Source organism: Camelina sativa, chromosome 20 (genome assembly GCF_030686135.1).
Source record: "Camelina sativa cultivar CO46 ecotype springtype chromosome 20, ASM3068613v1".
NCBI classification, from domain to species: domain Eukaryota; kingdom Viridiplantae; phylum Streptophyta; class Magnoliopsida; order Brassicales; family Brassicaceae; genus Camelina; species Camelina sativa.
Window position 1 is genome coordinate 34,088,720 of NC_141899.1, and position 26,508 is coordinate 34,115,227.

At 35.3% G+C, this 26,508-nt stretch overlaps 3 protein-coding genes across 3 annotated transcripts; all 3 read right to left on the reverse strand.

The window, feature by feature from the left end:
- Nucleotides 1–275: 275 nt before the first annotated feature.
- Nucleotides 276–2,808, reverse strand: LOC147919830 (WRKY transcription factor 8). The gene is made up of 3 exons (XM_087503542.1): nucleotides 2,038–2,808; nucleotides 1,105–1,245; nucleotides 276–816 (listed from the first exon to the last, which is right to left on the reverse strand). The coding sequence occupies exons 1-3, from the start codon at nucleotides 2,502–2,504 to the stop codon at nucleotides 441–443; spliced, it is 984 nt and encodes a 327-aa protein (XP_087359668.1). The 5' UTR covers nucleotides 2,505–2,808; the 3' UTR covers nucleotides 276–440.
- Nucleotides 2,809–5,213: 2,405 nt separating this feature from the next.
- On the reverse strand, nucleotides 5,214–7,197 carry LOC104771898 (two-pore potassium channel 2-like). The gene is made up of 2 exons (XM_010496502.3): nucleotides 6,133–7,197; nucleotides 5,214–5,743 (listed from the first exon to the last, which is right to left on the reverse strand). Exons 1-2 carry the CDS (start codon nucleotides 6,966–6,968, stop codon nucleotides 5,596–5,598), a joined length of 984 nt encoding a protein of 327 aa, XP_010494804.2. The 5' UTR covers nucleotides 6,969–7,197; the 3' UTR covers nucleotides 5,214–5,595.
- A 16,888-nt stretch (nucleotides 7,198–24,085) lies between these two features.
- Nucleotides 24,086–26,162, reverse strand: LOC104771899 (two-pore potassium channel 2-like). Its single transcript, XM_010496503.3, has 2 exons — nucleotides 24,824–26,162; nucleotides 24,086–24,607 (listed from the first exon to the last, which is right to left on the reverse strand). The coding sequence occupies exons 1-2, from the start codon at nucleotides 25,963–25,965 to the stop codon at nucleotides 24,433–24,435; spliced, it is 1,317 nt and encodes a 438-aa protein (XP_010494805.2). The 5' UTR covers nucleotides 25,966–26,162; the 3' UTR covers nucleotides 24,086–24,432.
- Nucleotides 26,163–26,508: the final 346 nt, after the last annotated feature.

Consider the following 26,508-nt stretch of genomic DNA (forward strand, 5'->3'; position numbering starts at 1 on the left):
GTACATCAACATATTGCAAAGGTACATCGTGCATTTTAACTATATTTGATCGTACGTATTGGTTGGATCGTACATTTTTGGTGGGGTTGTGATCAAATATAGTTAAGTTCGATCTAACTCTCTAGTCTAAATTTAGTTTCAAATACCCAAAAAAAAGTTTTATTTAAGATATGATGTTATTTCCTTTTCCTCGTTAGTATATAAAGCAAAAAAAGAGGAAAAAGAGAGACCCAAGAAGGATCGTCTATGCTTCTATAGACATGTAACAAAATTACTTCAAGAAAAGAAATTATTTTTATAAGTCGAAAGGGCTCCATATTTATCCTATAGCTAGTTACAAAAACATGTATATACATATACATGCAAAAATAAATAACACTATCACTTATTATTATGCATCCGAATTGTTTCTATATTATACATAATTATTATTTATATCGTCAATGCTCTTGTTTGAAGAAAACCGAAGGAAACATCTCCTTCAAGAGATCGAACTCACTCTCCTGCTGATGAAATCCCTGTTGCTGTTGTTGATGATAAGTAGGGTTCACGTTCACACTAGCGTATGGCACACGGAAGAGATCATCATTTGAGAAGCTTCTTGGAGTATTCATTATGAGGTCGGAGAATACTGGAGACGAAGATGGGTTGTAATCTGATGCGGTGGTTCCAGAGAACATTGCCGTCCGGCGATTGGTCGGGATCGGGTGGTTGTGCTGACTCTCGTAAGTTGTGATCACGACCGTTGGATCTTGGTAGGATCTCTCCACTCTCTTCTTCACGTTACATTTCTGCGTCGTGCATCTATAGTAACTCCTGTTCGCGTAATTGAGAGTATAGTATATTGTTTTAGCATGTGACTTGTAATTATAATGTTAGTTACATTTTTTTTTTTTTTTTTTTTTTAATTTTCTTCGTTGTTAATTAAAATATAGACTGAAAAAACAAAATTGATAAGACTTTTCAAACAATGTCATAAATATTTCTTTATCGATGTGTATTGAATGATAAATAAAAAACTAAAAGTTTTAGAAGGATAATTATATTGAAATAAATCGTTTTATAAAAATAAATATAATAATTATTAAGGACCGATAAAATTACCTCGGATAAGGACTGTTTTTTACTGCTTTTTGGCCGTACTTTCTCCAACGATAGCCGTCTTCGAGATGATCAACTTCAGTCTTAGTCATGAACGAGACTCGTGGCTCTTTTTTCTTCTCCTCTTTCTTCTTTGTTTTAACTCTGAACCATATCATATGTTCAATTAAATTAACGTTTAATTAGGTTGGACCATCTCTAGTTTATGGCAACGTACCGTACATTTGACTTTGATTCATTGAACTATATTTCATAATGTTAAGCATCAAATGATTGTTAGGACTAGCACACAAAGTAATACAAATACTATTTAAAAATTAAAAAATGGGACACGTCGTTTTGTTTAACTGGTTTCTTTAGGGATAAGATTTATACAACAATAATTATAGGTACGAACAATGAATAAACTATCTTTCAAAACGTACCAGAATAGAATCCCAATTAATCAGTAATATTAGGTTACGTATTACAGAAAAATATGGACGAAATAATTTGAGTTGTCATTCTTTCAATTATGAAACTTGAATCCTACCCAAACATGCATATCAGCGTAAAATTAAATATTAACAAGTAAATTTGTATACTACATAGTTTCATCAAAACTAAATCCCAGTGTTCTTAAAGATGTCTTTTTATGGTATGCAAAATCTATATTGTATGTTTCGTATAAAAGAAAAACCTGAAATCAATATCAAAGTGAAATACTTTAGTTCAAGAGAATCATTTTCAAGAAAACGATTCTTGTTTCGGGCCTGAAAGTGAAAAAAAAAAAAAAAAAAAACAAGAAATGTGTTTAGTTTATTTTTCACGTAATTTAAGATTTTTTTGGGTAAATAAAAACAAAAGAAAGTAGTTAAGTTTGATAATGATTCATGTGAAGTCTAAATATGTCTATTTTGCTATATAATTAGGAAAAAGAACTTATATAAAACTTACACTTTCTGAGAACGTTGATCATCTTCTCCTCCATCGCCAGCTTCTCTTTTCTTCAGGATCTTGCCGGAATCTTCACCGGGATGATGATCGGCTTCACTTGAAGAAGGAGAAGCTGAAACTCTTACTTCACTCTTAATGGTTGCACAACCACCACCGACAACTTCATGACTCTTATGGCTACTATTATAATTAAAAGCATTATACAAACCGTTTTCTTGATCGATCGAAGGATTAAAAAAGTCGGAAGAAGATGGAGAAAGCTCGAAGCCCAAATCGAACGCTCCTTGAGGACTCAAGTTCTTCGAGGGTAGATCGAAACCGAGTTGTGATGATGAGATCATGTTTGCATTATAAGTAGATGGACCGGAAACGTAAGGGAGGTTCATCATATTTTGGTTGTTGATATTGTAATGGTTATACGATGAAGTGTAGTGAGAGTTGTTAAGATCTTTGATTTCATTAGACATGACGAAGAACAAAGAGAGGAATCTTAAACCAAAAAGGAAAGACAAAAAAAGAAAAGAAAATGACAAAGAGAGGAGCGTGAAGAAGAAGAAGAACTTTTTACGTTAATGAATTTTTTAGTCGGTCTAAATTTGGTGTTAAGACTTTTGAGTCGTCTCGTATTTATGCCTTTTGAAAATATATATTATCTATTATGTCTTGCTGAATAAATATATAGTAAATGGCGTTTTAGCATATACTTTTTTCTCTTTTGTCTTAGATATATATGTACAAATCTAAGGTTGAATGAAAAGAGTATTGAAGTGTGAATGATTCAAAAAGAGGTTTGAATGACTTTTTATATATTAAAAATAATGATAACTTTTATAAAGTTAAGTTGACGAAAAGCATTTTACCTCTTCCTGAATCGAGAGTTACAAAAGTGGCCTCGAGTGAGGAAACATATACTTCTTCCTTGTCATTTTGTTTCTTAAACAGTGTGAACATGAACACAAAAGAAAAAGCCATTTTACCATAAAGAAACATCTTTCAAGCCTCTCTATTCATTGTCTGACCAAACAAAAAGAAAGAAAATAATCTCCATCTTTTTACAAATTTGTGTTGTTTTTAGTAATGCTACTTTATTTTGGGGGCCTTAAAGTAAGACATGAAAAGTTGATATTAATTTACATATCTTTTTCAGATGTGGGAAACAAAGCTTCTTGTTGTGTAGGAAGGCTCATGAGGCGATGACTAGTGGTTAACCGGTAACCGGAAGTAGACAGTCTCCGGTCATCTTGGTGTGAAGGAGGAAGAGCCAAGTCAAAGAGGATTGTGGGGTTATATGGATGACACGTGTTATTTATTGGCACCGGCGTTTGACCGTAACCGACACATGACCTGGCACGTGGTGGACTATTGGATTGTGTAATTCCCCTAAACCCTAATAAATATCAGACGTTTTAGTTTTATTAAATTTTAATATTTCAAGTCAAAGGTTGCAATTGCGACAACATACATATTACATACGTATCCGTATATGATTTCGACGTAGTTAGAACCAGTTTACATGAAACTTTACATACATAGTTCTTTGTAAACTATAACAAATTATTCGAAAAACAAAATTATCAGTCGGTGCTTACAAAGCGTTTTAATATAAAGTGGTACATACATATGGGAGGACTACTAGAGCGGGACTAAACTTGGTTTTGTAAATAAAAATTAATTAAGGACGTTAAAAGTAAAAATTAAATTAGGAATTGTATGAACCATTTGATCGTAAATGTCCATTTTATGTATAGGTTTTGGATTTATTTGTGTTATTCACGTTAAGGAAAATAAAATAATCGAATATATATGATCTAAATACTGACGATTTACAAACGTCATCACGGTTCACGCTGCAGAATCTCTTTTTTCAGTTTTCACATTAGAAGTTTCCTCATCAAGCATAACAAAAACATTTAAATAACATAAATAATTTAAATATGAAATATGGCCAAATGTATCTATTATAGATATCTTTGTTGATGCTTTTTAATATTTAATACTTTTTGTCAACAAGACAAAATAATTTTATTTCGGGGAAAAAAGTGGAACTGATGGGAAAAAATGAAGGAAATAAGAAAAGAGAGACATATGATTCCTAACGAAAAATGACAATGAGAAGTGAACAGAAATTGACTTTACATATGGTACGGTCAAAATACATTTATTTTCCTTTTATAGATATGTACAAATTTTTAATATTGTACACCTTAAAATATAAACAGCTCATGTGTCTGAATATTTTTGTTCAAATTACGAATTACAGCTTCATGCATGTAGCTTTGATTAATTATACACACAAAAAAAAATATTGAAGCATCATGCATACTTGATCATATCATTCGAAAAAGGAAATATATAATGATGAAAAACGTTTACGTGACAAAACTACAATTGTAGATTGTCGAGTCGAGATGGCCCAAAGAAAGCAACTGATCAGTCATGATCATCAAAGGACCAAAACTTCAATAATTACTTTTTACTTGTACGTTTTTGAATATATGCAGTGCACCGAGCAAAATTAATCAATTCACGTACTAAACCATTTTTATTTTTCGTTTATAGAATTCTTTTTTTTAAAACAATATGGTTCACAGTGTATTTTGTTTTTACTACTGATGATATCACTGCGAGATAAAAATAAAGTATTGTAAAAAGCAGTCAACCTCTCTTTCTGTATATTTTCAGTTCTGTAAACTAAAATCACCAAACTAAGCAGTCAACCTCTCTATCTCTGTAAGAGCTTAAATAGTTATATATACATAAAAATATATGTTTGCAGTTGAAATTTACGACCAATTTCGCGGAATATGTACGGAAGAACCAAACTTCTTGAAGATTTTTTGTTGTTGTAGAGTACGATTATTCATTCATTCACCATCTTTGTTTGAATAGTTGTCATGATTGAGAAAGCATAATATTTAATATTTGTAACTATTAAAGTCTAGTAAATGCTAACATAAATGATTATGATTCTATAAGATATGAGAAATTGAGAAGGAGATTGTTGACCTACACCAGAGTTGAATGGAACAGGCTTCTTGATAGGTATGTGACAACATAGTAAAAGCAAGAAAATCTCTTCTAAATTATGATCCTAGCCATCCTATCAACATTTATATTAAGTGATGAAAGTGAAAGATATATGAGTAAATAAATTCATCGGAAACAAAACCATAAGTAAAATGATTAACAAATATCGAATATTTTTGTCTTGTTAACAACATTTGTCATTTACTCTTTCGGAATTTGTGAACAAAAGTTTTTGCTCAAACCGAAAATACGTACACATGAAAGAAACATGCATCTTTTGATCAGAAAATACATATGAAAGAAACATGTATCTTTTGATCTTAGCCACCAAAGCGAAGTCAACCAAAGGAAACACGAAAATCAAACTTCTAATTCATGATTATCATCATCATGATCTTGGGAGAGAAGGTGACAATTTCTGCCATAAGAAAAGGGTAAGCAAGAAACAAAATTCAAACTGGTTCAACTAAACCGAAAACCGCGGATTTTCCATTGATACATCTTCAATCATGTTGTAATGCGTGTTACGTACTAAACAGAAGTTTCCAAGAGATCTACAAGAGTGATCCTTCCACTATTGGTTCGGTCAAGCTTGTCAAACTGCTTAGAGATCAGTATAATGTCCTTATCGGTCATTTTCTCCATCTGTTTTAGTTTGTATATCACATACTCTGCTTTACTGCAAGAAGAATGAAAACCAAGATGATCAAATGGACCAAAGATCACATGATATTAATCAAAGACATTCAGGGCATTTAGTAGACTATTTAGATACTTAATTAGGGTATACGAATCTACTAAAATCTTGAAGTATTAGAATTAAATCTAACTAGAGAATGCTTCGATATTTTGACTAATCAACTAGTTCAAGATAAACCAGAGAATCTTAGAAACTAATGATTTCAAGAACCTGAACAAGAATGAAGGAAGCTTGAGGACTAACATCAAAGAACACAACTTTTCGTGTGCATGAATCAAACATTTGCAAATCAACGAGAATGGCATTGAAGAAAACGTGCAAAATACACCGCAATTGATAAGAAGAGAAGAAAGGAGCAAAATGAGTACCTTATGCAGCCATTGCAGTCAATATCCGCAGCAAAGAACTGAGAGATAGACATGCTTTGGTCAAGCACTTTCTTGGACCGCTCTCTATTCCTCTTCTCAACCCTTGTTTCAGCCAAATACAAAAACGCTCGAGCAACTGCCAAAGTAGACACAAGCAACCAAATCCCAGCGAGAAGCCTACCGAGCAATGTACTAAAAGCCCGGTCACCATACCCAACTGTAGTAGCCAACATAACCGAGAACCAAAACGAATCGAACCACCCGGTTTTCTCAACAAAACGCATAATCAAAACTCCACACATCGTTACAGCACCAAAGTACAAAGCATCAATACCACGATCAGGCGGATTCACATTGTAGCTATCTCGATTCAGCCAATAGATAAGCACACCTAAAGAGAGATACGCAACAAGCAAAACAACAGCTTGTCTTACAACAACTGTTTTGGAATCAGATTGCTCTGTTCTGTGATCTTTTGGTTGAGATATATCGTTGACTTCAGCCTGGTCATTTGAATGAGATATATCGTTGATTACAACCATAGCAGGAGCTGTTTTAGATCGATGGAGATGGTGGGCCGGTACATTAAGCTCCGGAGGTGGGAGAAGGAGGTCTATGGAATTAGAGGATGAGGTTGTGGAAGAGGATGAAGGAGAAGAGTTTTCAGAGAACGGACCAAAGATTAACCGGTTTTTGAGTTCCGATGGAGTCAATGGCATCGGAATCGTGACGTCGTTGTGTTCCTCCGGTAAAGGAAACAGAGACGGTGGTTGGTTGAGTCTAGGGCTAATCAAGTATTGCTGTAATGGGTCATTGTTGTTATCGTCGTTTGCCATTTGGGGTTTCGCCGGGAAACCGGAAAGATGAGAAATTTCAGAAACCAGGGTGGTTTTCCGATGATAAAGGAACAAGCTTTTATCTGTCTGAACACCAAAGGTTGAACCTTTTGTCGGGATTATGATTTGGCTTTTGCTTATTCAGTGTTATTCTTGACTCTTGAGAATTGTTCATAAAAGTATACTACTGTGATCTTGTATGTAAGATGAGGTCGGTTTTAAATAAGACAGGTTTCTGATAAAACTGATTGACACGATATTAGGATAGTTGGCCCCCTATGGTTTATAGTTGACTTCTATCTATTTGATTAACCCTATGTTGCTGGCAAGTATAACAGTACTAGTTCATGTACTCCACACACCACACTCCACAGAAAGAAAAAAAATATATTACAACAGATTTGTATTTGATAGTACGTAACACAACTATTCTACTGAGAAATCAGCATCGGAGTCCAGGTCAACTATCTTGGAAGCAGCAATCTATGGGTTCCTCCTTCAACGTGGATGCCTTATAGTTAGAAAGGTAGTACTGTTCGATGCTGAGGCATCAAACTGGGGTGCCACGCTCATTTTTCGGTAGATTCACCACTTTGCTGATATTGTTTGAGGATGATTTTTGTATATATAACGTTTATATTGATATATTTTTCACTAATAAACTAATACTAAAAAGTACCACATGTTATGTATGTATGTTTTTTTTTACGTACATGTTTTTTTTCTAAGTTTCAGTTCAATTATATATGAAATATATATACATGCAGTTGTTAATATATATATTGAAAATAATTTTCATAATATTGTGGTTCAACTACAATATTATATAATTTACATATGTTAACGTAGAGGTTACTAGATATTTGTGATTACAATGTATTGTTGAAATTATTTAAACAATGTGTTACTATATAAGTAATAAGACCATTTTTAAGTTACAACAAAGTCAATTAAATTTGGTATTTTTGTTAAGTATTTAAGATAAATAATATTTATTTACATTTTTGTTTTATTTTGAAAAAAAACTGATAAGTAGTCTAGAAAGAAAAGTGTTAGACCTTACTTGATTACTTTGATATATAATTTTATGTTCTAATATATATTAATTTTACTGTCATCATCTAAAAGTAATAATCAACTACAAATAATTTTATACTCTCTCTGTTATCTTTTAGATGATTTTCAAGTTTTTCTTTTGTTCTAAAATATATGATTTTCTCACAAATCTATACAAAATTAATTATGTTTTAATTGGTTTTAACAATTCATTTATACAGATTTTTTTTTTCAATTGTTGAATTGTGTCTAAGGTGTAGATAGTAAATTATTATTATTTTTTGTTTAGAAATTTAACAATTTATACTCCAAAATTTTGACTCACCCTATTAGGGGTTGGGTAGAATTACGACCAAGGAGGGGAAAATATTATTTAATGATGTTGATAGCCATACAAAAGAGTTTTATTGGACCGTGAAGAAGATGAATTAGCACTTGAGTGAGCTTTGAGATCTAGTAGAGCAAACGACAAGAAAAATAGCAACTGGCTTGGTTTAAGAATATTTTTGTCCAAAATTTGCATATGTGAAAGGTACATTGACTTTGACCAAAAAATAATTAAAGAACTTGCCCCATGGCAATCTATGCTTTTCGGTATTTTTTTTTTATTATTTCATCTTTTATCGTTATATGATTCTATTGTTTTGAAACAAATAAATTATCATATTATCCATTAAAAATTAAAAGTATTTTTTTCAGCATATGCCATAATTTTTATTTTTAAAAACGAATATAAATTGTTCAGTCTATGAAGAAAAATTCTAACAATTAAAAATTCAAACTTAAGTAATATAATTCTTACAAATAGAAGTATATTTAACAAAAATTTTGACTGAGTAATGGATCAAAATCTGAACATTCATATTTAATTTCATGTATTTCTTAATTTGAATATTTATATTTAAGTCTTAACAACTTTTGAGAACCTCTCACGAACATATTACGAGAGACCTATATACGACACATATTTCATTATAAATGGTTCATATTTTATATAAAAATACAGTTTTATTCTCTCTTTATTGGTCACTAGCATTTTTTATTTTATTTTATAAAACTATAAAGTATTAATCTACTTGATTCACATTAAAACTCATATGCAACTCCGCGTTCGAATTCATTCGTAACTCTTCCACTAAAATATATTTAATATTTGAAAATTGCATTGACTACAATTAAACTCAATAGTGATCTTAACCAATCAATATTGTGTACCTCCTATTATAAGAGTTTCAAAATTTCAATCTTTAATTCAGTTTTTTTTTTTAAGTTCATAAATGGATTCAAAATCAATTGTGACATATTTATTGATGGTAAGTGTTTGATGGCATACTTACGTTTTAGAGATTCTATTTTATGAAATTTACATTGTTTTTGTATACAGTTTTTTTTTTCTAGCATGTTACAAATTTATTTTTATTTTATGTAGTTTTCAAATAGTTTATTATAATATTTATTTATTTTCCAGATTTATCAACGGAAGTTCAAAAATTAATGGATGTTTGATTATTTTATATATTCATGTATATAAATATATCTATTGATGAAAAGGAATTATGCGATATTTTAACAGTTTTGAAAAAAACTACACATTCTAGACTTTGAAGATTAAATACACATATACACATTCCAAAATGAAGTTTTAAAAAATTTGAAAACCTCTCAAGAACCTGTGATGTGGGACCTATATAAAGCACATGTCTCATATATTATTATGATAAATCAAATCCACAATAATTTGTACATAAAGTTAATTAAATAATTTTATATATCATCATTTACCTATAAATCATAAAAAATCATCTATCTAACAAATTCCTTTATCACTATAAATAAAATGTGGTATTACAACATTTATTTAATATTTTGTATCATATTTAAATGATGCAAAAGTAATTTGTATTTTTTCAAACCGGTGTTAATATTCAAAATATTTCCATAAATTACTATAATCATCTCGATTTTTCTTTTTTCTTTTTTTTTATCTATAACATTAATCATTAGGGCTTTTGTTTACTTGTTTCATTATTCCTTTATACTTGAGATTTTAGATTTTCTCAAGTCGGACTCTATTAACCCTAAATATTGTCATCTGTGATTGTATCCGACTATCCGGAGAATTTCTTTGCTTTTGTCCCTCAATTGGGCTATTGGCTCCAAAAGGATGGTGTTGATGTACAAATGTTTTCCAATCAGTAATTAATTTCTCAAGGCAAGCAATCGAAGTTCTCTTTAATGAACGAGATTAGAAGCAAATTGGCCAAATACAGGATTAGAAGCAAATTGACTCGTCGACGAGCAAAAAACTACAGGATTAGAAGCAAATTGGCTCGTTGACGAGCAAAAAACTACAGGATTAGAAGCAAATTGGCTCATCGACGAGCAGAAAATGTCTTGACGAGGTCGAGATAAAAGAAAGACTAATCAAGCTGGAAGGAGAATGATTGAGTGTACGAATCAATGACGTGTATAGTCTATCACTTTCTGACAGCGCTCTAACTTCTTTTCTACTTTTTGGTAAAATATTCCTGCCCATTTTCAGATGTCGTACCCCATATATATGGGGGAATGTCAGGTCGTTAAATGAACAAAATGCCTTCACCGCTTTGGAATGCGCCGTCTGTTCATTGGGCCTCACTATCAGGTCTTTTGTTGGGCCTAGAAGTGGATCGTAGATGGGCCCTTAATGGGGTTGTGGGCTCACCCCTAACAGTAGCCCCCCCTTCTTTCATTCCGGAGTCTCGATGTTGGCCTATGGTTTATCGTCAAACTTGATGGCCGGGCTACGATCTGATTCTAGGCTCATTTGTTGTATGCCTTTTCCTATTTCCCATATATTTTAATTGTTTGACAGCGAGGCCACATATCTTTCTGGAGGTATAGGAGTTGAAAAAGCGTGAGTTGGGTTGCGTCCAGTCACTTGGAAGGTGGACCGTCGTGAGTGGCGGAGCGTGAGTTGCGAAGAGTTGCACCCTGACATCAGTAATGATGACTTGTCACCCTTTCAATCTTTATAAATACCGCCATTCTTTTACATTCCTCCATTCATTCCTTTAGCTTATCGGGTACTTGCTCTTTCTTCTTCCCTACCCCAACTCATCGTTTTATATTCTCATTCCATTTCCTAGGTTGTCGCCAAACCATCATGTCTTCCCTTGCTCCTATCTCGTCCACCTTTTCTACTTCCGGCCCGTCTTCCTCGTTTAACTCATGCTCGTCTTCGAGCTTTTCCTTGGATGGCTTACCTGGGTCGGCTGGACCTACTTCGCGCTCGCGGCCTTTTGGTTATTTCACCTCCCTATTTGGAAATGAGCCGGATATTGCAAAATTTAGGCACCAGGTTGTTCCTTGCAACCCAGATGAGGTCGGTCTTTGTTTGAGTCGCTTTGAGATTCCCTAGTTGCAAGACGAACTCCTTGATGACCGTGATCTGCATGAGAATTTCCCCAGTCCTTAATCTTCTGAGGCCTCTGAGGTACTCGAGCCTCATTCTGCCAGTATGTCACTATTCAACTTTGTCTTCTTGACGAAATCCATGATTGACACTGCGACTGCGGCAGTTCGAGCTGGACTTCTACGAGGTCAGATTAATATTTGCATTCTTGAAACTTACGAACGACCTCCTGGTTTAACCTGTCTGTTGGAGAAGTATATGATCGCGTGCGGCGTGACTTTTCCCATACCAAGCTTCTTGCTGGAGTATATTTCTAAGGGAGAGATGGCTATCTCACAGTTCGCTCCAACGACCTTTTTAAATGCAGTTGGTCTCGCCATTCTCGCCGAGAGGTGCGGCTTTCATTTGTCCCATTTGCAATTCAAGGAAATCACAAGGCTTTCATTGACGAACCGTCAAGTGAACCCAGGGGTCTTCAATGTCATCATGTCATTGTCTCCCATACTCGTCGATGGGAAGGCGGAAAAACCTACAATAGGGAAAATTATACTTCTGTCTCTAGGTTACTCCTGATGTTGTGGTGGAACCTCGTATAAGAATCTTTTCCGATTGGATTCCTTTGCCGGGTACCCGGCCTTTTTATTTAAAAATCTTTCCTAGATGTTGGCTCGTCTAACCAGGATTTGCTTTTCTTTTGAGCAGTTCTTCGTCTAGTGATCCTTAATCGCTTCCCTCCCGTTTTTAGACAGCAGCTCGAGGCAATTAGAGCTGCTGGTCCCTATATTTGGCCAAGTTCCGAAGAGGCCATTCTGATGCGGCAGCAACGACCCAAGCATCCAGAGGGTAAGTGATTCATTTAGACATTCTTATTTGCTTTTTGGCTGGCTTTCCTGATTCTTTATCCATTTTGCAGCCAAGAAGAAGGGATAACTCAACCTCCATGTTTCCAATACTTCTACTTGTAGTGAGAAATATCCTGTTGTTTTTCCTCCCCCTCGCTTGAGTGGGGATACTCATCTCGAGACTTCCCTCCGCAAGCTGTCTGTTCAGGCTAAGGCTGCACATGGTGTCTCTTAAGGGGCCTTCTTTATCGATTTCCTGCACTCGTCAGTTCCTGCAACAGCCTCCTCTCCTCCGGCAGGTCGGTCTTCTTTCAAAAGAGGGGTCAATGGTGAAGGTGGAAGTTTCAATACAAAGGCTGTGAATTTCCGTTTTGGGATCACAATGGGTCTTGCGCTAAAATGTTCAGCAAGATTTGCTTAGGCTCCTCTGAACTTCCTGGCCTTGATGATCTGAGGGAGAAGGAAACCTATTCTTGTGCAGTCCAGTCCGCCTTCCAATTTCGTACGTCTCACTTTTATTTTTGTATATTTTCTTATTCTGGCGCTAACCTTTCTTTTTTTTAGTTAATTGGGTCAGTCAACCGGAATACTTGAATATACGAGCGTCGTGTTCATGATTTTACGGTCGCCCTGCCATCCCTGGAACTTCGGTCCGTTATTGCTTGCGGGAGGGAAAGGGCTATCTGTGTCGAGCGGTCCCTTAAGATTTCTCAGCAGAGAATAGAGAAACTAACTACTGAAGCTGCCCCGTGAACTCACCTTTGGGAAGATTTGGTCGCGGAAAGGAACGAGTTAAAACATGGGTTGGAGAAACCTTAGGGCGCACGCGTTGAACTCCAGCATAAGCTCGATTCCGAAAGGGCTCGGCTCAGGGATCGCCGAGAGGAGTTTGGAAACCATGTGCATCTTTATGCCGAGAGGAAGTTTCTAATGAATCTTAAGAAATTATTTTAGGTGAGAAAGGCTTCTAGGTCAAAGTTACTTGAATACAACCAAGCGGTGGGGAATATTGCGAAGCTTCAAGAATTGGTCAAGGGGGGCCGAATTTCTTTTCTCGCCGATGGGATTGTCAAAGAATTGGATGCGAAGGTCGAATCCTTGAAGGAGGAACTCCTTGAGTTCGACATTCCCACACTAATGGAGGATGACTTCATCTTCTCTAAATCTATCGACATGCCTCTTCCTCTCCCGCTAGTGATGCCGGGGGAAAAAAGAGTCAAGATGGCCAGTTGTGATGAATGTTCCGAGGTGATTGTTAATATGGACGAGCAAACTACTTTGATTGAGCGTGTAGACGAGGTCGACCAAGGCGATGGAAACGGTCCGACTCTTAAATTTTATTTTGTTTTATGTTTGCCTTGTTGGGAGTCGTCTGTAGTGACCCTCACTACAAGATTATTTTTTCCTAAGGAAATGACCTGGAAAGCTCTTAGAAGAGAAGAGAGGTCGAAGTAAAAAATAAATGCCGAGAAGTGTCCGAAGAAAAATTAATCGGGTGATAGGCAGACCAGATGGCCGCACAGACGGATGTACATACCAGACGTACGAGGAACTGACATACAAGACAGGAAACGGAAATACGTACATGACATACATGGAGGGAAAGTCAGGTCAAACCCAAAAGAAAATACTGGAAATGACCGAAGAGCTGCGGTCGACCACACAGTCGAGCGTACTGTCGATCATGCAGATGGATGGACCACGTACCAGGTACCGTCGAACCAAGCACTGACCGAGTTGGTGCTGCGTTTTAGTGAGAAAGAACCCACTAAAATATAGTATTATTTATATAGAGGTGGCGAAGTGGCGAAAACTTAGTGGAGAATCCACTAAGTTAAAAAAATTATTAAATTAATGGCACTAATGGTGGAAGATTCCAATAAGCATTATTTAAACCGAGAATGGAGTGAGTGGAGAGGAATATTCTTGATGCCATCAAAAATTAGTGAGTGGAGGAGAATATACTTTGATGCCATGAAACTTGGGAGAATGTAGGCGTGACACCTCACCCCCTGAGGTGTCAACACCACACGCCTAAAGCGTAAGAAGGCGACCCCTCACCCGCCTTTCCATGTCATCACTCCTTCGCCCAAGTCTCTATATAAACAACACTTCTCTTCACTTTGGAGAAGAGAGAAAAAGAAGAAGTTGCCCAAAGGCTGCTGAGAGAGAGAGAGAGAGAGAGATAAGAGAGCGAAGCTTTGAAGAATTTTGCTAAGTCTAGGGAGTCTCGCCGATCAGTTGCTGCATCTGCAAAGTAGAGTTGAAGCTACCAATGATTCCAACGGTTTCCACTTGAGTTCTTCGACATTCTGTGAGTTCAGGGAGCATTGATCTGAGCTAGATTGTTGTCAACGATTCAATCTAGTATCAGTTTGCATGTGCATATAGTTGCATTCTTCTTGAATTTCTTGTTAGATTTTCTTGATTTTTGCATGCGCCTTGAGTTGGTTGCTAGGTGTGGGATGTAGTCCATGGTAGATATGGCGAAAGGCATGCTGCCTTTCGCCATACCATTCACCATCTTGCAACCAAGTTTACTATGGCGAAAGGCAGCATGTCTGGGCCCTAGTAAACTTGTTTAAAAATTTACCTTTCTCTTTTATTTAAGTTTGCATGTAGTGGTGGGCATTCGGGTATCGGTTTGGGTTCGGTTCGGGTAATTCGGATTTTGGGTAATTCGAGTTTATAATTTATAGAATCATATAGGTATTATGGAAATTTTGGTTCGGGTTCAGTTCGGGTCTTTTCGGGTTCGGATCGGTTCGAGTATTTTTTAGAATACCTAAATATATCGGATATGTTTTGGGTTCGGTTTGGTATAAGTATTTTTTACCCAGTTAGAACCAAAATAGCCATATATAAACTACAATACCCTATATATAAATTGAATAACTATATCAAATTTCATGAAATTATAACTAAACAATCATACCAAAATAACTAAACCAAAGTTAGAAACTAATGACAAGCAAAACAAGCAAGAGAAAACATAATTCACAAGTCTAATCCAAAACATAAACAAGTAGTAGAGTAATAACATCCAAAATCAAATTCAAAAGTCTTATAAAAGCTAGAAGTAGGTATTGAGAAAATTAAAAGAAACAACAAAAATCAAAGACGAGATTGGTTGCATATGGTGAAGCATTGTAGGCGTCTTCAATGTGGTGAAGCATTGGACGTCTTCACTGTTTCCCTGTTTCAAAAGCAGATCATATTGTTACTAAGTGTAGTAGTGTACTAATAAGTAACAAGCAACAAAAGACCATGAAATTATCTTATATCCGATTATGAATCTAGCTTGAGTTAACTTCACCATCAAACTCTGGAAGATAAACAACATATGTTCGGATATACATGGGTACCAATTGGGTATCGGTTCGGATCGGATAATACCCGATACCCAAAAGTATTTACAATTAAGATCCAACTATTATATTGGGGAGGATCCATACCCGATCCGAACCAGGATTTTTCGGTTCGGTTCTAATACGGATATTTCGGGTCGGGTATTTTACTCAGGCCTATTTGCATGTTTGTTGATTGCTTGTATTTGCTGTTATTTAGATTCTGCATGCTTTCTCTGATTGATTGTTGTGTGATGATTGCTTGTTGCATGATGCTGATTGATTCCTTGTTGACTTTGGGGTTTGGGGTGGGGAATCTGATCTTCTACAGGGACCCATGATACTCACTATGTAATCTTAGATTACTTATGATAATATTTGTCCTGCAGGCAACCAGTAGAGGGGTGTTAGTGGGCGTGTTGGACAATAGGAGCCCGAAAAGTAGTTTTTGTGCCTTTGTGTAAAGAAAAAGTATGTTTATATGTTAAATAAAAATCTGTATAATCTTTTTGGCATTAGGCCTGGCCATAAAACTCTATAAATCTTTTGTTAAACCTTGTGAAATATTTTAATTAATGAAAGAATCGGTTTTATATTCGAATACGAGTATCGGCTCATTGATCCTAGTCCGGGACAGCGCAACACTTGGGCATCACAAGGGTTGAAAAGCCTAAGTAGTGTCTAAAGTGGTAGGAACCTCACCGATGGACTGGCCAGGGCAATAAGTGGGTTTTAGAACCTCGGCCGGATCGTTGGGACTGTTTCCAAAGTGGCATCCCAGGGCCGTTCTGGGTATTGTCCGGCCATAGGACGGTTCGGGGGCGTTACATCGTCTCCCCTCTTTATCTCGAACTCGGTTTGCCGCATTGTCGGCATAGTTATTTTTGCCACTTAGTCGGCTTGACACTTTTGAGGCTGCTTTTTCACCCTCGTTAAATATTTACTCTTCTTAAACTTGTCTTTCCGTGCTGAATTTTAGCTATCTCGTGATTCGATTCGTCGTGCTTAACCTTTTTAGGTGCGAGTGTTGAGCTTGGTTTAAGTGTACGTTTGACTTTAACTTTTAGATGTGAGCATTGATCTCGGTTTCTTTTACGACCGTCGCGAGTGTAATGTTTTCTTGGTGTTTGGTTTGGATGTTAAACTCTGAGTGATTGCGAGTATTGGACTCGGCTTAAGCTTTCACATGTTTCTGATTTGTGAGCGTAGAGCTCAGCTTTTTAGCATTCGTTAGTTGGGGCTTTTTCCCAGCTTATCCTATAAATGCTTAGGTTAATTTTTGACGAGGTTACTCGACTCGACTGTCTCGGTCGGTATGCAAGGGTTAGCTCGAAATTGCGGTGAAAATAGATCTCTAGTATTCTAGTTACCCGGAATGGATTCCAGATACAAACTTAGGTGCCAAGCACGATGATCGGTTTAATATGTCTCAACTTTGGATGTTTTGGATATGCGAGTGTGGGCTCGGCTTGCTATCCAATCTCTAAGAGCCTTGCGAGCATGGGCTCGGCTTTATTGCCTTTAAGTGTAAGTTTTCCCGAAAGCCATTTTACCTGCTTAAGGCCTACTAAAATAAAGGAATATCTTTATAATATAGATAGAGCGATAGATTGGCGCCGGGCCAGGACGTCGATGTGTTTAGCTCAGGATGCTATGCTTTTGTCGTTAAAATTAAACTTTATTAAAAAGGTTACAGCTGCGTCCCGTAAACAGGACTGCCTACGTACCCTCCAATCAGGGGGGATCAAGCCACTCATAGTTCTGATTACATAACACTTGAAATTTAAACGAAATTTTAAAGAGCGTAGGATAGCCTAGCTCGTCTTTTTTCTTTTTGTTTTTTTTAGTAGTAATAACGCTTGAGGTGCTTTGAGTTCCAAGATTGCGGGATGGGCTTTCAATCTATTGTTATACATTCCGGGTTATACTATTTTGAAAATTTGGTATGGTCCCTCCCAATTGGCTCTCATTTTTCCTACATTGAGCTTGATGGTATTTTAAAAGACCTTTTTGAGCACAAGGTCACCTTCATTCAAATGACGATAGTGGACCTTATTGTCGTAATATTTGGCCATTGCAAGCTGGTAATTTTGAATTCGTAGAAGGGCTTTATCTCGTTCTTCTTCGAGCTCGTCGAGGCAATTTGTGAGAATTTGGATGTTGAATTTCTCATTGCTGATCATCACGGAATGTCGTAAACTGGTGCTACCAAATTTCGTGGGGGTCATAGCTTCCATTTTACGGAAGTGGAAAGAGGGTCTGGTTCGTCGCTTGTCTTAGCGTCGTTTGATATGACCACAGGATGCCATCTAGCTCGTCGGCCCATGCGCCTTTCTTCAAGTCTAATCTTTATATTGAGCCCATTAAGGATCGTCTTGTTTGTTTCCTCGGCTTGTCCATTTCCGTGGGGGTACCGTGGGGTTAACTTGTTGAGGCGAATCTTCCATCGTGAGCAGAAATCTTAAAACTTGAGCAAGATGAATTACGAGTCATTATTTGTGATAATCTCGTATGGGAGACCCTGTCGGCAAATAATGAATTTCCACACAAAGTATTGGACATCGTTAGCTTGGATTTTTGCAAAGGAATCGACTTCAACCACTTGGTAAAGTAGTTCTTGAGAATGAGGATGAAGCGCTTCTGTCACAACGCGGGAAATGGCCCGATTATGTCCATCGCCCATGGCATGAAAGGATATGGTGCTACTTTAGCTTGCAAGAGATAGGCCGGTTGATGGATTATGGGTGCATGCTGCTGACATTTTTTGCACTTTGCAATGTCCTCATGCAATCGGATATCATGGTCGTTCAGTAATGATCGTTCTTCTTGATTCATAGGGCGAGAGCTCGTCCACCTGAATGGTTTTCACTTACCGTCGTCTATTTTTGTCATCAGCCGGATTGTTCCTTCTCCGTGTAGACAGGTTAGCAAGACGCCCGACACGCTCCAACGAAGGAGATGGTCTTTTATTAATGTGTACTGAGCCGCTTTAGCTCGAAGTCGTCTTGCTGCCCATTTTTCAGAAGGCTTGTCCCAGTCTTCTAGAAATGATGGTATCTTGGAGCACCATTCTGTGACTGGATCGTCGTTGTCGTCGGTTAGGTGGTAACACTGCAAGACAGATTGTTGTGACTGGGTCGTCGTTTGGCTCATGTGGCGTCTTGACAATGCTAGGATGATCGATACTTTTAACAGGAATTACGCGGCGTAAATCTGTGTCAGAGGGCGATGCCAAGGCTGCTAGTGCATCAGCTGGTGCGTTGTCTCCACGGGGTATCTTTGTAAGCTCGAATTCGACAAACTGTTTAGAGATGGGTCGTATGACATTCAAGTAGGCTTCCAGTTTGTCGTGATTTGTGTCTTATTCTCCACTATATTGGTTAGCAACGAGCGGTGAGTCGCAAAAAGGTTGGATTCGCTTGATTCCCATCCCTTTGGCCAAGCGGAGACCGGCGATTAATGCTTCGTACTCGGCTACGTTGCTGTGAGTTGCATGGTATTGGAAATAAGGTTGGAGCTTTCTTGCTAAAACGACAACGACAAGAGCGATCTTTTCGACTGTCGGATAGTGTGTCTCGGCGTCATCTAGCGACTTATTGACGTCAAAGACAGCTTGGTGTTTTCTACGGTTTTCCTGGACAAGGACTCCACTGACTGTGGTGGCTGATTCTGCTATGTAGAGATACAAAGTTTCACCATGCTTGGGCTTGGCGAGAACCAGCAGGGTGGAAAGATAATCCTTTAGTTGTTTGAACGCAATATGGCACGCCTCGTTCCATTCAAACTTTCTCTTTGTCTTTGGTAGTTGGCAAACACTTGTCGGTTGATCTTGAAATGGACCGATTTAATATTGTTATTCCTCCGGTCAGGCGCTGAACCTCTTTTCTGTTCTTGGTCGCCGGGAGATCGATGATCGCTAGGATTTGCTTTGGGTTGGCCTTGATACCTCGACGGGTAACGAGATAGCCAAGGAAATTACCGGACTTAACAACGAAAGTGCAGTTGGCTGGGTTAAGCTTCATGTTATACTTGTTAAGCACATCAAAAGATTGTCGAAGGTGAGCGATATAGTCGTTGGCTCGAAGCGATTTGACGAGCATATCGTCGATAGACAAAGATCATTGTCCCATTGATACTCTATAAATTTTTATAATTTTCAATTTCTAGATATGCATCATTTTTATTTTTTTATAGTTTTATTGGGGGAAAACGAGCTATTTCTCCATAAGAACTATCATATCTAGCTACATAGAGCCCAAACTTTGACCCCGATCTAGATATCTCCGAAAAAATAGTTCAACTTCTATTTCTCCCCAGAAAAAAAATTCTACACTTATATCTCCCTAAACCTGAGTTATATTGGTTTTGATGGTGAACCCAAGACCAAACCATATATACTCGAAATTAAACCAATTAAAGCCGGACTCAACATTCTTTTAACTATAAACTATTAAAAAAAACATTATCTCATAATATATTTGAAATTAAAAAAACAATTAAAAAGATAAAAAAAAAAAAATAATAATAATGGCTCGTTCGCCTTCATCCATCGCTAGACCTCCATAACTTATCTTATTCATTGAAGTTTAAATGGACAATTAATAGATCTTATTCTCAGACAATTTGGAGTTTCAGAAATTTGATATCCTTTGGCTGAAAATTTGTTGAATCCCATGGGAGTATTTATCTTCTCCACCATCTCTAATTCAAAAATCAGATATGGATTGGTGTTTGACATTATTGATCGATTATCTCTTTTATTATATTTTTCTTCCTCCTTTGAAATGACATTTTATTTGGTGGTGAAGATTATAGTGAGAAAACTAATGTTTGATTTCCAAAATTTGTTGATGAAGAAATTAAAAACCAGATCTCTTCTCCTTTTGCAGTGGGTAGATTTCTTCCGAATAAAAGATTCATTATCAAAAGCAATCTCTCTTTTTTTCACGATTTACTGCTTTATTTCGTCCAAGTCAACTGTGAGGTGCTTATCATATCTTCAATTTACAAAGAAAACCTGATTATTTAACACTAATAATACTGACCATGACGACATCGACGATTTCAACATATACCAAATTACAGCCATGAAAACTTAATAACTTAATAAGCTTTGGATGAAGGTTTCTTTTCAGATCGCCAATCGTGATGATGGGATCTCAACACTCGGTTCCCACTCGGATCCTTCTTCATCATCTCCACCAATCTTCCCACCTTTCCAACTGAGTCAACTCGGTCCTCGTCAATAAGCTTATTAAAAAAAATATATGAATGTGTCAAAAGAATATTGTGAAGGCAATATATGAATAAAATGTCAAAAAAAAAAAAGTCGGTCAGATAGAGATTTGGTTTGGTCTAAATGGGTTGACTGTAGAATTTTTTTCCGTGGGGAAATAGAAATCAAACTATTTTTTTGGAGATATTTAGATCGGAGTCCAAGTTCGGGTTCTATCTAGCTAGATATGATAGCTCTCATGGGAAAATAGCTTGTTTTCCCGTTTTATTGGCTATAAAATATAACAATTGATATTATTATTCATTTATGTATGTCATGTGTAAAAGTGAATTTGTTAATAGTACTTGTAATTTATCGTCAATAATATTTTTTTAATATTTTAAATTCAATTCTTAAGCCATAAAAAAAATTATAACATCTGAAAGTTTAAGCTTATTTGCTAAAATTATCTTAATACATAATTTTTTGAAAATTTAAAAAATTAAAACTTTTATCCGTAAATTATTAATTTATACTATAAAATAATTAATATTAATTTATAAATAAATTAATATCACTATAAATTAATAAAATGTTATGGTCCCAACATTATTAATTTATAAAGTTTTTAATTTATAGTTAAAGGCTAATGAATAAATGAGAGAAGCTATTTCACTTTTAAGTTTTCTTCCAAAATCTATTTTCATCAGAGCCTTAAAACTATATTTTCTATCGATTTCATATCTTCTTTTACTTTGATCTTGTTTCCTTCAGTCGAATCTTCTTAATGTTTTAATTATAAATTTGATTTATTTTGTTTGGAATTTTGATATATTTTTTAGAAAAGAAAAATAAAATAAAAACAAAAATACTACAAAGGAAGATGATATTGATGTGGATTATGAGCATGGACCATTGATGGGTTCATTCAATTCACTTATCTAATCTTTCTCTTTCAGGTTTTTATGTGGTTAATCTAACACTACAAATATGATGTTAAAGAAGAATAGTTTCTTTAATTTATTCATTAGGTTTATATATATACAATGTCATAACTCGTCTAGCAAGTTTTTTACATATATGATAATGGTAAATTTATTGGTTTAGTAATAAGAGAATATTATACAAATGTTAACTTTTCATTAACTCGATCTCGTAATTTTCGAGATTTCCTAACAATTTATTAAACAAGGAAAAAAAATTATATATATATATATATATAAATATTAACACTTAACAAGAAAATATTATCTTACCAAAAAAACAAAGAAACTATATTATACTCAATATTTTATATAGTTGAAAACTTGAAATTCTTTTATATGTTCTAAAAAAAAAAATCTAGATATATTGAGAATGAAAAGTAAATAATCTAAACAAAAATATTTTTGCAAATATTAAATCCAACCATATTACTTTCATACTTTGTCTCTTCAAATATCATTTTACAATCCCAAAATATCACTATTTACATCAACACTTCCACGCTTTCCAAATTTGTGAACAAAAGATTTTGGTCAAACTAGGGTATATCAATCAGAAATTAAGAATATACAGATTTTTTTTTTAAAAACCCCTATAACTCTTGTTCATAGCCATCAAACCAAAGGATACGAAAACCAAACTTCTTCATCTTCATAATCATCTTGGAAGAGAAGGTGACACATTCTATTATAAGAAAAGGGCAAGAAAAGCAAGATGTTAACCGGTTCAACTAAACCGAAAACCGCAGATTTTTAATCATAATCTTCAATCATGCATGTTATGATGTGTGTGTCTAAACAGAAGTTGCAGTGGATAAGTCATCAGTGCTGGTTTCCAAGAGATCTAGAAGAGTAATCCTTCCACTATTGGTTCTGTCAAGCTTGTCAAACTGGTTACGAATCGGGTTAAATGTCCTTATCCGTTATTTTTTCCATCTTCTTTAATTTGTATATCACATACTCTGCTTTACTGCAAACATAAAACAACAAATATTATACTAAGACTTTTAATGATGCTGATATAACCAAGAAGATCATTAATGCACTAAATACCACATGATAGTAGTCAAAGATATCATAAAATTATAAGCTATGTGTTGAACCTAACGAGAAATATGTTTTGATACTACGAATCAACTAGGAAACGAGAAACGATGCAAATGCTAGGAAAGTGAGCTGATATCACAAAATTTATAAAATTAAAAACCTTATAGAGTTGTAACCTTCAAAGAATTCACAGTGAGTTGTAATATTAATAACTTTATAGAGAATCTTATATGGTAAGTTGGATATCAAATCTTATATGTTCATTTTAATTGGTTATTCTTTTCTTTTTTAAAACTAATAATGTATTTTCGTTTTTATAGTTTAAGTAAATTGCTTAAATTAGAATTTGACATTTTTACTTTTAATGACTATTACTAATTTGTTCTTTAAAACCTATATATGTATAATGACATTTGAATGTAATTATATACTCTTATTAAGGTTATTTGTATAATGTACTTCTAAAATATCAAAAATGCGACAAAATTTGATGAAAAACAACATTCATACTCTTCACCATCTCATTCTTTGTCGAGTTGACAAATTAGAAGATACCTATAATGCTGGAGGGGAGTAATCTCAAGGGTGTACTCTAATTTTGGCTGAAGGATATTCTGCTATTAATCTACCTTAATACTGTCTTAAATTTTTTAAATATTAAACATCATATAACATCAAATTTTTATCATTTTTTCCTTTTCATTGGCAATATATTTAACGAGACTGAATTAAGATTGGTTACTCTAGCAGAGCAAACGACAAAGAACAATTGCAATTAGTTTGGTTTAAGAATATTTTTCTCCAAAATTTGCATATATGAAAGGTACATTGACTTTGACCAAAAATAATTAAAGAACTTGCCCCATGTCTAGCAAGTTTTTTTACATATATGATAATGGTAAATCTATTTATTTAGTAATAAGAGAATATTATACAAATGTTAACTTTTCATTAATTTGATCTCGTAATTTCCAAGATCTCCTAACAATTTATTTAACAAGAATATATATATATAAATATTTTAACACTTAAAAAAAAATATTATTATACCAAAAAAAAACAAAGAAACTATATTATACTCAATATTGTATATAGTCGGAAACTTGAAATTCTTTTATATGTTCTTAAAAACAAATAAAAATTCTATATATATTGAGAATGAAAAGTAAATAATCTAAACAAAAATATTTTTGCAAATGTTCCTAAAATCCAACCATATTACTTTCATACTTCGTCTCTTCAAATCTCATTTTACAATCCCAAAATATCATTATTTACATCAACACTTACACGCTTTCCAAATTTGTGAACAAAAGATTTTGATCAAACTAGAGTATATCAATCAGAAATTAAGAATATACAGATTTTTTTTTAAAAAAACCCCTATAACTCTTGATCATAGCCATCAAACCAAAGTATACGAAAACCAAACTTCTTCATCTTCATAATCATCTTGGAAGAGAAGGTGACACATTCTATTATAAGAAATGGGCAAGAAAAGCAAGATGTTAACCGGTTCAACTAAACCGAGAACCGCAGATTTTTCATCATAATCATCAATCATGTTATAATGTGTGTGTCTAAACAGAAGTTGCAGTGGATAAGTCATCAGTGCTGGTTTCCAAGAGATCTAGAAGAGTAATCCTTCCACTATTGGTTCTGTCAAGCTTGTCAAACTGGTTACCAATCGGGTTAATGTCTTTATCCGTTATTTTTTCCATCTTCTTTAATTTGTATATCACATACTCTGCTTTACTGCAAACATAAAACAACAAATATTATACTAAGACTTTAATGATGCTGATATAACCAAGAAGATCATTAATGCACTAAATACCACATGATAGTAGTCAAAGATGTCATAAAATTAAAAGCTATGTGTTGAACCTAACGAGAAATATGTTTTGATACTACGAATCAACTAGGAAACGAGAAACGGTGCAAATGCTAGGAAAGTGAGCAAATGAGTACCTAACACAGCCATTGTGGTCGATATCCGCAGCAAAGAACTGAGAGATAGACATGTTTTCACCAAGCACTTTCTTGGCCCGCTCTCTATTCCTCTTATCAATTCGTGCTTCAGCCAAATACAAAAACGCTCGAGCAACAGCTAAAGTAGACACAAGCAACCAAATGGCAGCAAGAAGCCTACCGGACATTGTATGAAAAACCCGGTCACCATACCCAACTGTAGTAACCGACATAACCGAGAAATAAAACGAATCGAACCACTCGATTTCCTCGACAAAATGCATAATCAAAACCCCAAATCCAACGCATAAAACCACAACACCCAATGCCAACCCAACTTTCAACCTAATCCTCATCCTCCCTTTCTTGATATCGATTATATACGATCTTGCTTTCTCCCTGTCATCCGAGCTATCGTTCCTCGCAGCTTCTAACATATAGTTTTCTTGAAGATCAAGAACGTAAGTAACCATTCCACTAAGCAATATATCTATAAAACCAAACCCAACGAGCACAAACAATATCGAAAACAGCTTTGTCATTACGGTATCGGGCGTGATATCTCCATACCCAATTGTACACATTGTCACAATACAAAAGTACAAAGCATCAACGACAGGATGAGTCTGATGAACAACGTAGCAATCTCGATTCAGCCAATAGAGAAGCACACCTAAAGAGAGATACACAACAAGCAAAACAACAACTTGTCTTACAACCATTTTGGAATCAGGTTGCTCTGTTTTCTGATCAGTTGGGTGAGATATATCGTTGATAGCAGCCATAGCAGGAGCTGTTTTAGAGCGGTGGAAATGTCGAGCCGGTTTAGGTTTCCGCACCGGTAGTACACTAGGCTCCGGAGGTGGGATAAGGAGGTCAAGCGAATCGGAGAACGAAGTTGTGGCAGAGGATGAAGGAGAATAAGGGTTTTGAGAGAGAGCGTCCACGAGAAGAGATGAATCTTTTTTAGAGCCGAAGATTAATCGGTTTTTGAATTGCGATGGAGTCATTGGCATCGGAATCGTGACGTCGTTGTGTTCCTCCGGTAAAGGAAACAGAGACGGTGGTTGGTTGATTCTAGGGATGATCAAGTATTGGCGTAATGGGTCATTGCTGTTACTGCCGTTATCGTCGTTTGCCATCTGGGTTTTCGCCGGGAAACCGGAAAGTTGAGAGATTTCAGGAGAAACCAGGGTGGTTTGATAAAGGAAGAAGCTTTTTTATCTGTCTGAAGTGAAGAAGCCCCACCAAAGAATGAACCTTTTTTGGGTTATGATTTGGCTTTTTGCTTATCCTCAGTGTTATTTATGCTTTGAGAATCGTTCGTAAGTACTGAGGTGATTGATATTGTCGAAAAAGACATGATTTTAAAATAATGGAATAGTTCTAGGAAACAGTAAATTGATTGACACGATACTAGGGATAGTTGTGTCTGTTTTATTTATTTATTGAGATGATTGATATTGTCGAAAAATAAAATATTGAGATGATTGATACATGAAATCGTGAATGGCCTTTTTGGTCTGTAGTTTACTTGTACCTATTTGTTTAACGAACCCTATGTTGCTGGTAAATTTATAAACTGGAACCTTAACATTCCTATCTATCTAAATTTACTCAGAGGTTTTTTTTGTCTATTTCTCCAATGTTTGTAACATTTCATTACGACTTCTTATATTTGTATT

Bases quoted from the DNA above. Each gene is read 5' to 3' on its own strand.
- LOC147919830 (XM_087503542.1), bottom strand. From the start codon at position 2,504: ATGTCTAATGAAATCAAAGATCTTAACAACTCTCACTACACTTCATCG. The intron at 1,246-2,037 runs GTAAGTTTTATA...GATATGGTTCAG, and splicing joins GATCAACGTTCTCAGAAAGT to AGTTAAAACAAAGAAGAAAG. The intron at 817-1,104 runs GTAATTTTATCG...TTACGCGAACAG, and splicing joins AAAAACAGTCCTTATCCGAG to GAGTTACTATAGATGCACGA.
- LOC104771898 (XM_010496502.3), bottom strand. From the start codon at position 6,968: ATGGCAAACGACGATAACAACAATGACCCATTACAGCAATACTTGATT. The intron at 5,744-6,132 runs GTACTCATTTTG...TTCTTCTTGCAG, and splicing joins GACTGCAATGGCTGCATAAG to TAAAGCAGAGTATGTGATAT.
- LOC104771899 (XM_010496503.3), bottom strand. From the start codon at position 25,965: ATGGCAAACGACGATAACGGCAGTAACAGCAATGACCCATTACGCCAA. The intron at 24,608-24,823 runs GTACTCATTTGC...TTATGTTTGCAG, and splicing joins GACCACAATGGCTGTGTTAG to TAAAGCAGAGTATGTGATAT.